General features: G+C 41.7%; 1 protein-coding gene across 4 annotated transcripts; it reads left to right on the top strand.

Moving 5' to 3' along the window:
* The first annotated feature begins 3129 nt into the window (after nucleotides 1-3129).
* On the top strand, nucleotides 3130-12515 carry LOC132142284 (protocadherin-18-like). Of its 4 annotated transcripts, none has more exons than XM_059552042.1 (4): nucleotides 3130-6139; nucleotides 6426-6514; nucleotides 7423-7592; nucleotides 10540-12515. In XM_059552042.1, the coding sequence occupies exons 1-4, from the start codon at nucleotides 3650-3652 to the stop codon at nucleotides 11193-11195; spliced, it is 3405 nt and encodes a 1134-aa protein (XP_059408025.1). In that variant the 5' UTR covers nucleotides 3130-3649; the 3' UTR covers nucleotides 11196-12515. The 4 variants fall into 4 exon arrangements, with proteins under 4 accessions (XP_059408025.1, XP_059408028.1, XP_059408024.1 ...); XM_059552045.1 differs by having other exon boundaries at nucleotides 3131-6139; nucleotides 6459-6514; XM_059552041.1 differs by having other exon boundaries at nucleotides 3132-6139; nucleotides 10537-12515.
* Nucleotides 12516-14659: the final 2144 nt, after the last annotated feature.

Here is a 14659-nt window from a genome sequence, read left to right on the forward strand (position 1 = left end):
AATATTAAGTTTTCTCTGCACTGTAAGCATACACTCTCACTGGCAGCATTAGCAACACAGTGTAGCTGAGGGTGGCCCTCGAGTGCAGCTGTCATATCATTTCCACAAATTAGCCAGTACATACACAAACTTGTGGTTTTATAGCAGGGCTGGATTGCCATAGTGGGCTACTGTTAAAGAACAGCAATAAATTTGTTGCCCTCGCCGCGACATGAAACTCAATATGGTGTTTTTTAAGAACGCGCTCTACATGCATCACGTGGGCAAACAGACTCTTGAGGCTTGTTATCCTGCTCAACGACTCATAAAGCAGTAAAAGTCCGTTCCAACCGGGGGGAGAGCACTAACTTTGCTCCTTGGCCTGGTATGAATAACAATGTTCATTGTCAGAGACCTTTGTGACCGGGGGTCTATTGAGAAAGTGAGACGCAGCCCGCCTTGAAAGAGAAAGCGCTAATCGAATGAGGGATAATGAGACAGACGAGGCGACAGATGCCCGCGTGCCTTTACAACGGCAGCGCGCACTCATTCACGCGCATTCCAGCGACACTATAAGCAAAGTTCGCGCGAGAGTTTGGAAGCCAACCTCATTTGGCCTGCATTCCACCTGCTGTGGCCTTGTATGGCTGGGAAAGGACAGAATATCAATGACAAAAGTTGAATCCGTGTCCTGGTTTTATGGCACATGAGAGGGATGCCTCTGTCAGGGATATTGAAACGCAGTGGCCCCGTATGGTGTCATAAAGTTGTAGCCTACTAGCTCCAAAAAATGCGGATGTTCTTTGCCCGTCGACTTGTTCATTATGCCATTTGAGCATAATCAGTCATAGACATTCTTTATGTTTTTTTGTTACCTAAAAAAAAAATATTTAATATGTGTCAAAGTTGCACCTGCCTCTCAAGTTGGTTTTCACTTAAATGTATTAGTTATATTGCATTGTTCGTGAGTTTAAATAAGTTATGTCAGATGTGGGAAATGTTTATTTATTTATTTCTATAAGCCAAACCGTGTCTAAGTGCATTAGGCTGCGCATCTGTTTTTACTTATCGCACTTCTTTTAGACTGTGTGATTTTTCATGCAACACTGCGGGATTCCAGAACCCCCGAAATTCAGCAAAGACTTTGACGTCTTTGTTCAGGCAATGTGATTAGAGCAGAGGTAATTGCATTAAAGCTTCGGAACCAAAGAGAGCGCACGGCCGTATAAAACCTTAAAATCGCCCTGCTAAAATTGGGTGCAAAATTGGCCGGGTGAAACCCAGACGATTCGCAAACACTGCGTCTTATGAAAAGAATAAACTAAACAAAAGAAAGTGGCGGGGTCAAACGTGCGCCTTCTGGTAACGCTGAAATGTCCCAGTAATCACTTTCCCAAACAGTCGCTATAGGCTACCCCAGTGTCTCAGTATGGGCCTTTTAGATTTGTTATAAAACATGAAACTCCAGACTTGGGAAAAGAAGAGCAGCATTTGTGTCAAATCTGTCGCCAAATGGGTTTTATTAATCCAAGTCCAACTTCTGTGGGTTTGATATGGCTGGCTACATTTCCACGGGTTAACATATCACCATGGGAATTTGAGTGAGAGTCAGGAAATAGGCCATTTAATGTATTTTATTCATCCGTTTGCCCGTGAGCGTGATAGAGCAATTGAATTGTCCTCGTTTTTACAATTTCAAACTGAACTAATTTCCCTCTATAGTTTAGACTGAAAGAAAGCTTTCTCTCAAAAATAACCATAACCCATGCACGAATTCAAATGACCCGGCAAAGATGATCCGGTCAAGTCTGTGCACTTTTTTAAGCGTTTACATGTTAGGTTAATACATTACGCGTAAATCACACCAGAAGACATGCACGCGATGTAGGCAAATACATTATTATTCACGTGAGCAGAGCTGTTAGTGCGCGTGAGCGAGTTATTTTCACTCACTCGCCAGAACAAGTGATTCGACACACAGCTTAAGCTCAAACGTATGGCAGATGAGGAGTCAGTATAGTGCGTGAGAATACTTGAACCCCCCAAAAGGGAAAGTGGGTGATACTAAAAGGATTTTGGAAAGGCACTTAAGCAGTTTTTGAAACATATTTGAAAGCTGATGCAAAGATGAGTCTATAGTACTAAAAAATGAATGACCTATAAGTGATGTTTTAATGTAAGCATCTGCTGTAGGAGTGTTTTAACACCAGTTTAACCTATTAGAATTGAGCTACATGGTGAAATTAGATATGCACTACTCCCATGAGTTGTGAGGGAAAATAATACTAATTCTGAGTTGAGAAACTAAAAGTCCATGTATGTCTGGATTATGGTAATGAGTGTTAAAAAACTGCAGATTCTCTTGTTTAATTTGATATGCACAATATCATAGCATTCACACAAGCTTTTAATCTAGATATTAAATCAGAAATACTGTAGTTCACTATATTGTAACACTTTACTTTCCATTGTAATTCTAGGGACCGGCATTTGGAATTACCATGAGTATCACACACTCTGTTAATATTTAAATTTGAGGATCTATGTAGTCCTATATTTGCTTCCAAATGTTTTATTTTATTTTATTGGGTTGTATATGTATTAACTTAATTACTTATATATATTTTATACAGGATGATGGAGAAGCAAAAAAAGTGCAGAAAGCAGGAGGTATAACAGGACTAGGACGTGACTTGAACCAAAGGTCCCCACAAGCACAACAGTCCTTTATATGTCATCGCCACACACTTCCCTCTGTGCATTTTTTTTTTTCAGTTGGTGTTACACTCCACAACACTATGTGGGGTTCCCGACATTTCCACACTATCATAACCTTTATTCGACTTTATCACATATTTATATTATATATTATATTAAGTGTTTAAAAACACTGTCACAGACAGAATAGAACAGTTCTCATCCAACACACAGATTCATAAACGGGGCCACATTAGGAATGCATATTTGCTGTAGCTGCACAAAATTGCCAAAAAGACATTCTACCATGCTTATCCTAAAATAGAGGTAAATTATAAGTGAATTGATTGAATTGACAGTCATTAAGATGTAAAGTTCAGCTCAAGTTATTCTTAAATTCTGCTCTCTCATCCTTTGTTGAAGCGCGTTTCGGAGAGGGAGAGAGAGAGGGGCTAGAGAGACCCTAAAGGGCGGAGTTATCCACTTCCTTTCTCCCCTTCATTTAATTGGGATCTATAGTGGCTCTGTGTTGAATGGTCAGTCGCAGAGAGAAGGGGCAGCCCTTGGTTTAGGAGAAGCGTTTTGTTTGAAGCCGTGGCTCTAAAGGAGGCTTTGCTATTTTGGGTTAGTCAGTCAAAGAGTGTCTTCAGACAGCTGGAGACAGATACCCGCGCGCATAGTCTCTTCAGACGGAGGTTGCTCTTCCAGTCTCTAGAAACGCGCAACAGATTTCTCGTTAGTGACAGAGGGATATGCGCTTTTGGTTTTAATGCCATTGCTTGTTTTAAGCTCCTGCGCTCTGTTGATTCTTCAAGACCTGTTTTTGACGTCGAAATCTTTTGAGAAGACGTTTTTCTTCCGGATTTGGAGATGTTATTGAGACCATAAAAACGCATGTAAAGGACTGTGACAGCTCAACAAAGGAAGCGACAATCATTTTGAGAGTTTATTTCTGTGCCTGTCGGAGCCCAACATGGATACCAGCAAGAGCACAGTGTTCTGTGCCACTTTACTCAAACTTGCTGTGCTCGTTATATTGGCACGGCACGTCTCGGCGCAAACTCTGAAATACCAAGTTTACGAAGAGCAGAAGGTGGGTACAGTTATCGCCAGACTTCGAGAAGATGTCGCTGATGTTTTGTCCAAACTTCCGAGCTCGATTCCGTTACGCTTTAGAGCCATGCAGCGCGGCAGCGCGTCTCTTCTCTCCGTGCGCGAACAGGATGGAGAGATCAGCATCAGGACCAAAATAGACCGCGAGAAACTGTGCGAAAAGAATCTCAACTGCACTATAGAATTTGACGTCCTCACCCTCCCCACGGAGCACCTACAGATGTTCCACATCGAAGTGGAAATTCTGGACATTAACGACAATGCGCCACAGTTCACGCGCCCCGTCATTCCCATAGAGATCTCCGAAACCGCTGCCGTAGGGACGCGCATTCCCCTTGACAGCGCCACCGATCCAGACGTCGGGGAGAACTCTCTGAACACATACTCTCTGACCTCGTCTGACTTTTTTATGATTGATATTCTAACCAGAACCGATGGCGCCAAGTACGCGGAGCTCGTTGTGCTTAAAGAGCTGGATAGAGAGGTACGAGCGAGCTATGAACTCCAGCTTGCAGCCTCAGACAGGGGCGTTCCCCCAAAATTTGGAACAACGCTCCTGAAAATCAGCATAGCTGACTCGAACGACAACAATCCGGTGTTTGAGAAGCCATCTTACGTGATCAACTTGCTTGAAAATTCTCCTTTAGGTAGTTTGCTTATCGATCTGAATGCTACTGACCCAGATGAAGGGACCAATGGGAAAATTGTATATTCTTTTAGTAGTCACGTGTCACCTAAAATTTTAGAGACTTTTAAGATTAATTCTGATAATGGTCATTTGACACTGGTGAGGAAAGTAGACTTTGAAAGCACAAATTCGTATGACCTAGATGTTCAAGCTCAAGACATGGGTCCCAATTCAATGCCAGCACATTGTAAAGTCATAATAAAAGTGGTGGACGTGAATGACAACAAGCCTGACATTAGTATCAATTTGATGTCCACAGGGAATGAGGAGATAGCTTATATATCAGAGACGGCTCCTGTAGATACATTTGTTGCTTTAGTGAGGGTGGATGACCTGGACTCTGGGTTGAATGGAGAGGTGGAGTGCCGTCTCTACGGCCAGGGTCATTTCAGGCTGCAAAAGAAATATGAGAAGAACTACATGATCCTTACAAATGTCACTCTGGATCGAGAGATAAGGTCAGAGTTCAGCTTGACTGTTATAGCTGAAGACAAAGGCTCTCCAAGTCTGTCGACCATCAAACACTTCACTGTTCAGGTCCAGGATGAGAATGACAACGTGCCAAAGTTTGAGAAGAGCAGGTATGAGATTTCCAAGGCAGAGAACAACTCACCAGGAGCTTATCTGTCATCTGTGAGGGCCTCAGATCCTGACCTGGGCCCGAATGGTCAAGTGAGCTACTCTATACTTGAATGTACAGTCCATGGGAGCTCCATCTCCACTTATGTAACAATTGACCCCTCTAATGGAGACATTTATGCGCTACGTACTTTTGATCGCGAAGATGTGAGTCAGATCTCGTTCTTAGTCCAGGCCCAAGATTCTGGAAGTCCTCCGCTGCATAATAATGTGACAGTTGTGTTGACCATCATAGATGAGAACGACAACAGACCGGTCATCACGATGCCTCAGCTGTGGAACCACACAGCTGATGTTCCAGTATCCAAATATGCAGAGGTCGGTGATGTGTTAACTATTGTCCGCGCGATAGACTATGATGCTGGTGCCAATGGTGATATTTCGTGTTCTGTAGTAGGGGGCAACGAGGCAGGTTACTTCGCTATGGATGCTAAAACATGTGAAATTCAGACCAACGTCAGCATGCAGGACATTCCACAGGATCACGTGGAGCTGACCATCCTAGTGCAGGACCATGGAGCTCAGCCCCTCAGCGCCAGAGCACTACTGAGACTTTCACTTTATGAAAACATTGAGAACCACATGAACCCCCATCTGACAGGTAGAGGAAGTGGAGATGGCCCTCTAGATGTGTCCATGATAATCATCATCTCCCTTGGTGCGATCTGCGCCATTCTGCTTCTTATCATGGTGGCCTTTGCCCTTCGCTGCTCACGTGAAAAGAAGGACATCCGCTCATACAACTGCAGGGTGGCTGAGTCTACTTACCAACAGCACCCTAAAAAACCCTCACGGCAGATCCACAAGGGTGAAATCAGTCTGGTGCCCACTGTCAATGGGACCCTCCCAATACGGGCACACCATCACTCACCAACCTCCTCGCCCGGACCTGAACGGGCCCACATGGGCAGTCGGCAGAGCCAACACAGCCGCCAATCACTGAACAGTTTGGTCACTATTTCCTCCAATCACATCCCTGAGAACTTCGCCCTGGAACTTACACACGCCACGCCCCCTGTGGAGGTAAAAGCAAAACTTGCATATTTAAAGACTGTAATTGATGCTAATCTTCTTAAAGAGCCAGTGAATTCTCTGTCCATATTTATAATCATCTTTTCATTCACCAATGTCAACATAACATTTAAGTCATCGTTTGTTGTTCTCACACTAACGCTTTTCATTTGTTCATTCATGTGTGTATGTGTGTATATGTGTATATGTGTGTGTGTGTGTGTGTGTGTGTGTGTGTGAATGATTGTCGTGTTCCATCAGTATTTATTTTTATTTATGTCATCTGTTTTTGCTATAGCAAGTCTCACAGCTCCTCTCAATACTCCATCAGGGTCAATATCAGCCGCGGCCCAGCTTCAGAGGGAACAAATACTCTCGCAGCTACAGGTAAACTTACAAACAAACAAATACTACGCTTCAAGCTCCAACTCCTTATTTGGGCATGATGTGCTCTAAATAGTATGGTAGAGTAGATGGGTAGTGATACTCAACCTGCTGTGTGCTGCTGGTTCGATCGGATTGGATGATAGGTATTCTAAAATGTTTGTGGTAGAATAGGACAGAACTTCCCTGTTGCCGTGGTCACCCACGTTCGCAGATCCTGATTGGACTGCTCCTCACATGAGGTCATAGCTTGCTTTCTGTGCTTTTTTTCTTTCTTCTCATCTGCGTTTTGTTCTTGGATCATGTCATTTTATCCTGTGCATATTGTTGAAACCATTGTCCCATTCAATAATGCATTTCTATGTCCAGATGATGATTTAAAACATACTTGCTTTAAAGAGTTGCAGTGTTTTTTGTCTTGCACACCTCTGCTGAAGTGAATCTAAATATTTAAGGGACATTTTTGGGTGTTAGATAAATGCATGGTGCCAAAGAGACATCACTGAATAGATCTGTTTATATGATGGCTAAATAAAGATACAATTTGTAAAAATGATGGGTGGGGCTTATGCTTGCCTGTTTTGCACATGCATGTTCCTAGACTGTATGCAATGCATGCAGATGCTTTTGGGAAACTTTAAGTTGAGTATTTAAGCCATCAAAATATTTAGATTGACTTATTATATCACACATATTATATCAAACATATAATTCCACTCTGAATGTAGTACATGTTAGATATCTCTAACAAATCACTTTTAAACATTTTTTTTCTAAAGGTAATTTATTTTAGTGACTGTTTGAACTTTGTTAATGTAAACGTTTTTTTGATAATTATCCTATATGTTATGCTGCATACTACATAGAATCATGTTTAACCTATAACTGTGTTTGTGTGAATGTGTGTGCAGGTACGCCCTCCAGGACATGGATAAGTTCAGTCTAAAAGATAGTGGGCGTGGCGACAGTGATGCGGGCGACAGCGACTGCGAGATGGGCCGTGATTCGCCCATCGACCGGTTGCTAGGCGACGGCTTCGGAGACCTCTTCCACAGCGACGGACACCAGCGTCTCCACCTAGGTGAGAAATTAAGTCCAATTGGTCTCTCATGCGGTTTCTCACCTTTTTATCACCCTGAATTATGACATTCATCAGCTTGATTATATTGAGCACATAGCATTTATGATGCAATTTAACACCCTATCTACACTGACTTACTCTTATTAAATTGCGAACAGGTGCAAGTATACATTAAATGGCCTGCACTGTGCTTTTATACTCAATATGCATGTAAAAGAAATAAAGAGAAAGCCTTTAAATGATCTAGTTCTTGGTTGAAATCATGTTATTTTTTTTTTTTACAGTGTCAATCTGTTTTATCAGTAGCTTAGAACAGTATATGTGCATGTGTTGATGCGTGGACTGGAGTGATATTTCCATGTATTCTTTCTTTTCTCTGAGTGACAGCCCTATGCTTTCAAAATCTGAACTGAGGAAAATTCACCGTAATTGCTTTCACAATGCAGTTAAACCCCCCTTTTGCACGCACACACTCTCTTTTCTCTCCCCAGAGGGCCGCTATTTCAGCCCTGCTCTTCCTCTTTCATAGAGAGAAAGAAGCAACCTGTGTGCATCGATTAGAGTTTCACCCTTTCCTCGCCAAAGCAGTTTATTGTAATTTTCTCTCAGTTCTGTTTCCTCCATCCCAATTCCAGTTTGTCCTCTCCATTTTTATTCCCTTGCTGCTTTGTCTCTAATATTTAAATTCAGTCATATCTGATTTGTGTTGCCAGAGTAATGAATAATAATCCAGTTTAACAAAGGATGTCAGCCTCCACAAGTGAAACTGGAATGGAAGAATGACAAACTCTCAATCTCCTCAGCTTCTCAAGCTCCCTCCCCAACTCACCCACCCACCTCCCAAATCCTTTTTCTAAGTTCACCCTTCCTCGGTTTTCCCTTCTCTTTCATCCCTTTGTTTTCCCCACTTTCTTTTCTTCCATTTTTTACATACCCAGAGGAAATTTCATTGCTCAGAGGTTGCTTTTTCATAGCTCAGGAGATTTATGGTTCATTTAAGTACAGTATCAAATTTGTCTAAGAGGTTTCTCCTAAAATGTATAGCAATAAAAATAGAAGTTAGAAAGTGGCTGAGAAGGATAGTAGACAATGTGGTCTCAAAAGAAGTAAATGAGAAATGCTGGATTTAATATTTAAAAATCTAGTTTTTGATAATTAGAATAGTTCGAGAGATTGTAAAAATCTCTTAAGAAATGTTTGATATTTTGGTTTTGGGAGTCCCCAACAACAGGTTGACATGCATGCAAGGTAAAAAAGAAAAAACACTCTCACTGTGTTATATGCATTTATTTTTACCTTAAAGTTGTTCAACAACTCATAAACGATTTGTTTAACGGCTAATTTTTCCAGACCCCTCCTTTGCATGACGCTACTCTGTGGTGATTAGTCAGATCGGTCGAATTTTCATTTTATCTTGCCTGTAATGCCTGATAAAGCAGTGTTTGTGCTTTGTGTAGATCGTTACCGGGGATACAGCTTTATTTACCTCTCCAAAAGCAGCACCTAGTGGTAAAGAATGAATTTGCATTTTCATTCAGACCAATGCAAAAAGACCAAGATGTGGACGATCAATATGCTCATTTTTCATGTTGATGTCAACATGAAACTGCTTGGGATTCGTTTTAAAAATAAATGACTTGTTTCAGTTATTCAGAGTCGACTCTTTCTGTTGAAGGACAATAACTTTATGCACAGTGCACTTACAGATTTAAAACTTGGCGGGATGTTTTCATTCGCTTAGAGCACTGTTACACACTGAATGAAAGGTAATTTTAAAAAAATCCATAATAGGGGCTTTTTAAAAAATAAAGGTTCTTTATTAGCATTCCTTGTTCCAGAAAGAACCTTTAAATCCATGGAACCCCTTCAATGCACAACAGGCTCTTTATAGTGGAAAATATATTTCTGATTATGAAAATTTATTAAAAAATACAACTGTTTAATGGTTCTTCTATGGCATCAGTGCAAAAAGCCTAGCCTGGTAATACCAAACTCTGCTACTTCGCTTTGCTTTGTAGACAGACTTTGGAAGGGCATAATTGGCAAGCATTTACTTTCTCTTGGGGGGGGGGGGGGGGTGCTTGTCTGAAGTTTAAAATCATTGGTGTACCCGTAAGGTCAATCACATAATGTTTGGTTATGACGTGTTTGGTATGTGCCGGCTCAGCCGCCTCGAACTTCTACTGTAAACACAGGTATGCTGTGAAAACAAAACCATAGAGCAAGTTTCGCTACCTCCTTAACCTGATCCTCCATGAGAGCAACCAAGGACAAGGACAAGGACAAGGACACAATCAAAATTATTGCCTTGCCGGGCTTTGGCCTCCCCAGTTTCTCGCTGACGATCGCTAACAGCTGATAAATTAAACTTTTCCCAAAACCTGTCAGGAGCAGGACCACAACATCACCTCCATTCAAAATGTGAAACAAACACTTTTCTTGTTTGGGCTTCAGTTGGCAAATGTCGGGAATATTCTCCACAACAGAGCGAATAGCATCCCATGTCCCCATGTCCGCTGTCGTTTACGTTTTCCATAACCTAAACTACGATCTCAAATTTGGTGCTTAGGGTCTACGTCACGGCTCTCAGCCCGTCCTCTGTTAGTTGACTGGCCGGCTGGTTTGGAGCCAGAGGAAAACTGGGAGATGGTTTGCTATCTCAGACTGAGTACAGAAGCTAACTGAAATTGAGCAGAAGTACTAAGTCTGACGTAGTCAGGCTACATAAAACCTCTTTTAGAACCATGAATCTCACACATGTAAGATTTCTGGGGTGTTTTTCTCAGTAAAAAAAAAACAAGACACATAAGCAAACATCTCCTTTTGTTTCCTATTTAAGATATTAAAAAACATTATAATTTTGATGTTTACAATCCAAATGTAAATGATTTTGCTCTGAATTACTGCTAAAACTCACTGAAAAATGTCTCTGTCTTTCTCTTAGCAGTCATGAGATTGTGTACGGAGGAGTGCCGTGTGTTGGGTCACTCTGACCAGTGCTGGATGCCATCTAAGGCGTCTTTGGATTACCGTGTGAACATGTACATTCCCGGAGAAGAGAGCAGGCCTCAGGTCCTTGAAGAGGACCAGCAGTCAGTCGACTCAGCTAAGAAGAGCTTTTCTACCTTTGGAAAAGACAACGAGGAGGAATGTGGCAGTTCTCTGCTGTCAGAAATGAACAATGTCTTCCAACGTCTCCTGCCAACTTCCTACGCTGAGGTCAGTGAGCTTGAAGGATGCGCTGGGTTGCCCACTTCCCCCATCGGCATGGAGATCAGAAAGGGCTTCTTGCCGGGTAAGGCATCGTCTACAGGCCCTGCCTACCCTCAGGGTGTTGCTGTGTGGGCCGCCAACACTCACTTTCAGAATCCTGGAAGTGCCGTGATGAGTGGACATGGCTCGACCAATCACGCGGCATCGCAGGCACATTTAAAATGGCTGCCGGCGATGGAGGAGATCCCAGAAAACTATGAAGAGGACGACATAGAGAGTGTGCTCAGCCAGCGGCAGGGAAAACGCAACGAAACGAGACACGAGGTTGTCAACGCTAGCGAACTGGTTGCTGAAATTAACAAATTGTTTCAGGATGTACGCCAGAGTTAAACAACAATCACAAAGGGATAGTTCACCCAAAAAAAATTATTTGATGTTTATCTGCTTAACCCCAGGCCATCCAAGATGTAGGTGACTTTGTTTCTTCAGTAGAACACAAACAATGATTTTTAACTCAAACCTTTGCAGTCTGTCAGTCATATAATGGAAGTGAATGGGAATCGGCTTTGAGAGTCAAAAAAACATACATAAATAAAAAAAAAAAATTAAACTCTGCGGCTCGTTACGATACATTAATGTGTAAAGACACAAATCTATCGGTTGGTGCAAGAAACTGAATGGTATTTTTATAGTGTTTTCCCTCTGATTCACCGCAATGTCCAAACTGTCCTGAGCGCGTTCTCAACAGCTGATGCATCATGTGTCTTCTTCTTCTTCTTCTTGCTTTGTGGTGGATCACAGACTTATAAGTGCATTACCACCATCTATCTCTCAAATGGACCATTGACACTCTATCTACAATCTCAGTTAGGAGTGTCAATGGTATCACATTAATGTATCGTCACGAGCCGCAGGGTTTAATTTGGTTTTGTTTGTGTATATTTTTTTACTCTCAAAGCCGATTCCCATCCACTTCCATTATATGACTGACCAACTCCAAGAGTTAAAATTCTTTGTGTTCTACTAAAGAAACAAAGTCACCTACATCTTGGATGCCCTGGGGGTAAGCAGCTTAACATCAAATTTTCATTTTTTGGTGAACTATACCTTTAAAGAACATTTCCCTATCTCTTTCTTTTTTTGTTCACTCTATTTTTGTAGAGTGAACTAATCATTGAAAGGAGGAGAAAGGGAGAGAGTTCACCGCTGTAGCCTTGATTGAGTCGCATGTGGAAGCATTTCAGTTAATATTGTTTACTTGGTAGGACTTTTGGTCTTTTGTACAAAAGTGAACACAAAGTGTAAACACCTTTTATGTTTTTTTTACTCCGTATTTATATATGTGTATATATGTGTTTGTACAGAAAGCAATACAAATGTCTATTTTTATACAGTATTTCACTGCATGTACCTAAAATTAAATTAAGATTTGTTTGTATACTTGAAAATGTTTAATATGTGTTTGAGTGTGTGTAAGAATGTGTGAGGATGTTTTAATCAATACAGATTTCACAGTATATACAAACTGTTGTTGGTGGTCCAGTCGTCTGTTATGATTATTGTGAACAGCAAAATACTCTTACCAGAATGGTTTATCCATGAGTGACTGAAAATTTTATTGGGATCTTATAAGGATTGTTCTCTTTGTCAGCAAACCTTTCTGTTACGATTTTACAATAATGTTGCATTAAAAACATACATTTGGAAATACTTCTTTCACACTGTCTGTTTACATTCACTATTTATTCAGCAAATCTGTGGTGTTACACCCAATTTCCACCAGATGCGTAACGGCTGCGTTACGGCTCCGGCACGGCGGCAGAGTCAATAGGTTTCCATTAAAGTCAATGAGTGTATTTCCACTGAATGCGTTACAGCTGCGTTCCGACTCCGGCGATCCGCAGCCCTCCGGAGCAGATACGCAGAGCTTCTATTTTTGCCGGATGCCGGAGCGCTCCGCAGCACTACAGGGCAGAGTACGCAGGACAGGAAGTCGAGTGACAAAACAGAACAGCCAGAAACAAAATAAAAGATCCGTTTAATTTTCAAAATAAAATACACCGCGCTCATATTTCCCTACACTACACCTTGAAAACGTAATAATGGGCGGAGACAGGCTTGTTGAAGTTTTAACCCCGTTGACACGATGGATGAAGAAATGAAAAGAGAAAAGAAAAGAGTTCTATCCTATACTCCTTCGGATGGAAAACTGTTCCTGATTTGGTAGTTCTGTTTATTGAAACTACATCACACCAGAATTCGCAAGATTACATGGGGCATCGTGACGTCAGCTGTCAGTCATGACCGCAGCCGTTCCGCAACAAATACGGACCTGGTGGGTATTGACGGACGACGGAACACGGAGCTGTCACGCAGCGGAGCCGTAACGCAGCCGTTACGCATCTGGTGGAAATTGGGGGTTAGATGTAATTATGTTTACCCTATCGCAAATCCGGCTTCATGAGCTTTCATTAAGAAAACTTATTTTATAGTTAGCCTTGTAACTTGTTGGAAAAGAACTCGGAACAGAATCGATCAACTCCCTACAGAATCTAACCAGTGGTTCTTATAACAGACAGGCATCTGTTATCATGGAGCTCCGCCAGGGCTTTCATTAAAGGGTTAGTTCACCCAGATAGCAAAATTATGTAATTAAAAACTTACCCTCATGTTGTTCCAAACCCGTAAGACCTCCGTTTATCTTTGGAACACAGTTTAAGATATTTTAGATTTAGTCCGAGAGCTCTCAGTCCCTCCATTGAAGCTGTGTGTACGGTATACTGTCCATGTCCAGAAAGGTAAGAAAAACATCATCATCTCTAATATGCATTAATCCACAAATGACTTAAGATGTTAACTTTTTTAATGTGGCTGACACTCCCTCTGAGTTCAAACAAACCAATATCCCAGAGTAATGCATGCACTCAAACAGTACACTGACTGAACTGCTGTGAAGAGAGAACTGAAGATGAACACCGAGCCGAGCCAGATACCGAACAAAAGACTGACTCGTTCTCGAGTCAAGAACCGGTTGCATCGGTATTCGGATCACTAGTAGTTCTTTCGGACAGTTCGATTCAATAAACCGGTTGAAGAAAACGGTTCACCCGTTCTTTTGCACTCGATGTAATGGCGTCATTTGCGATGATTGCCCTTGATTCAAGCCTTCGGTTTAACCGCGCTCATAACACTAGCACAGAATCAGTTCAGAATCAATCACCAAAAGAATCAGTTCGGTGCAGGCACTCTGTGTGTCAGTCTGCTTCACGCTGAATCACACATGCGCAGTATCATCAGCTCCTCGATTCTTCTTATCTGGCTCGGCTCGGTGTTCATCTTCAGTTCTCTCTTCACAGCAGTTCAGTCATTGTACTGTTTGAGTGCATGCATTACTCCGGGATATTGGTTAGTTTGAACTCAGAGGGAGTGTCAGCCACATTAAAAAAGTTAACATCTTAAGGTTTAGGTCATTTGTGGATTAATGCATATTAGAGATGCGAACCGTTTAAAACGATTCAGTTCGATTTGGTGAACTGAATGATTCGTTCGTGAACCGGATATCCAGACTGCTTTGTTTTGAACTCTCTCACACAACAGACACGGAAGAGAAGACAATGCTGAATAAAGTCGTCGTTTTTGCTATTTTTGGACCAAAATGTATTTTCGATGCTTCAAAAAATTCTAACTGACCCTCTGATGTCACATGGACTACTTTAATGAAGTTTTTCTTACCTTTCTGGACATGGACAGTATACCATACACACAGCTTCAATGGAGGGACTGAGAGCTCTCGGACTAAATCTAAAACATCTTAAACTGTGTTCCAAAGAAACGGAGGTCTTACGGGTTTGAAA

This window comes from Carassius carassius, chromosome 6 (genome assembly GCF_963082965.1).
Source record: "Carassius carassius chromosome 6, fCarCar2.1, whole genome shotgun sequence".
NCBI lineage: Eukaryota > Metazoa > Chordata > Actinopteri > Cypriniformes > Cyprinidae > Carassius > Carassius carassius.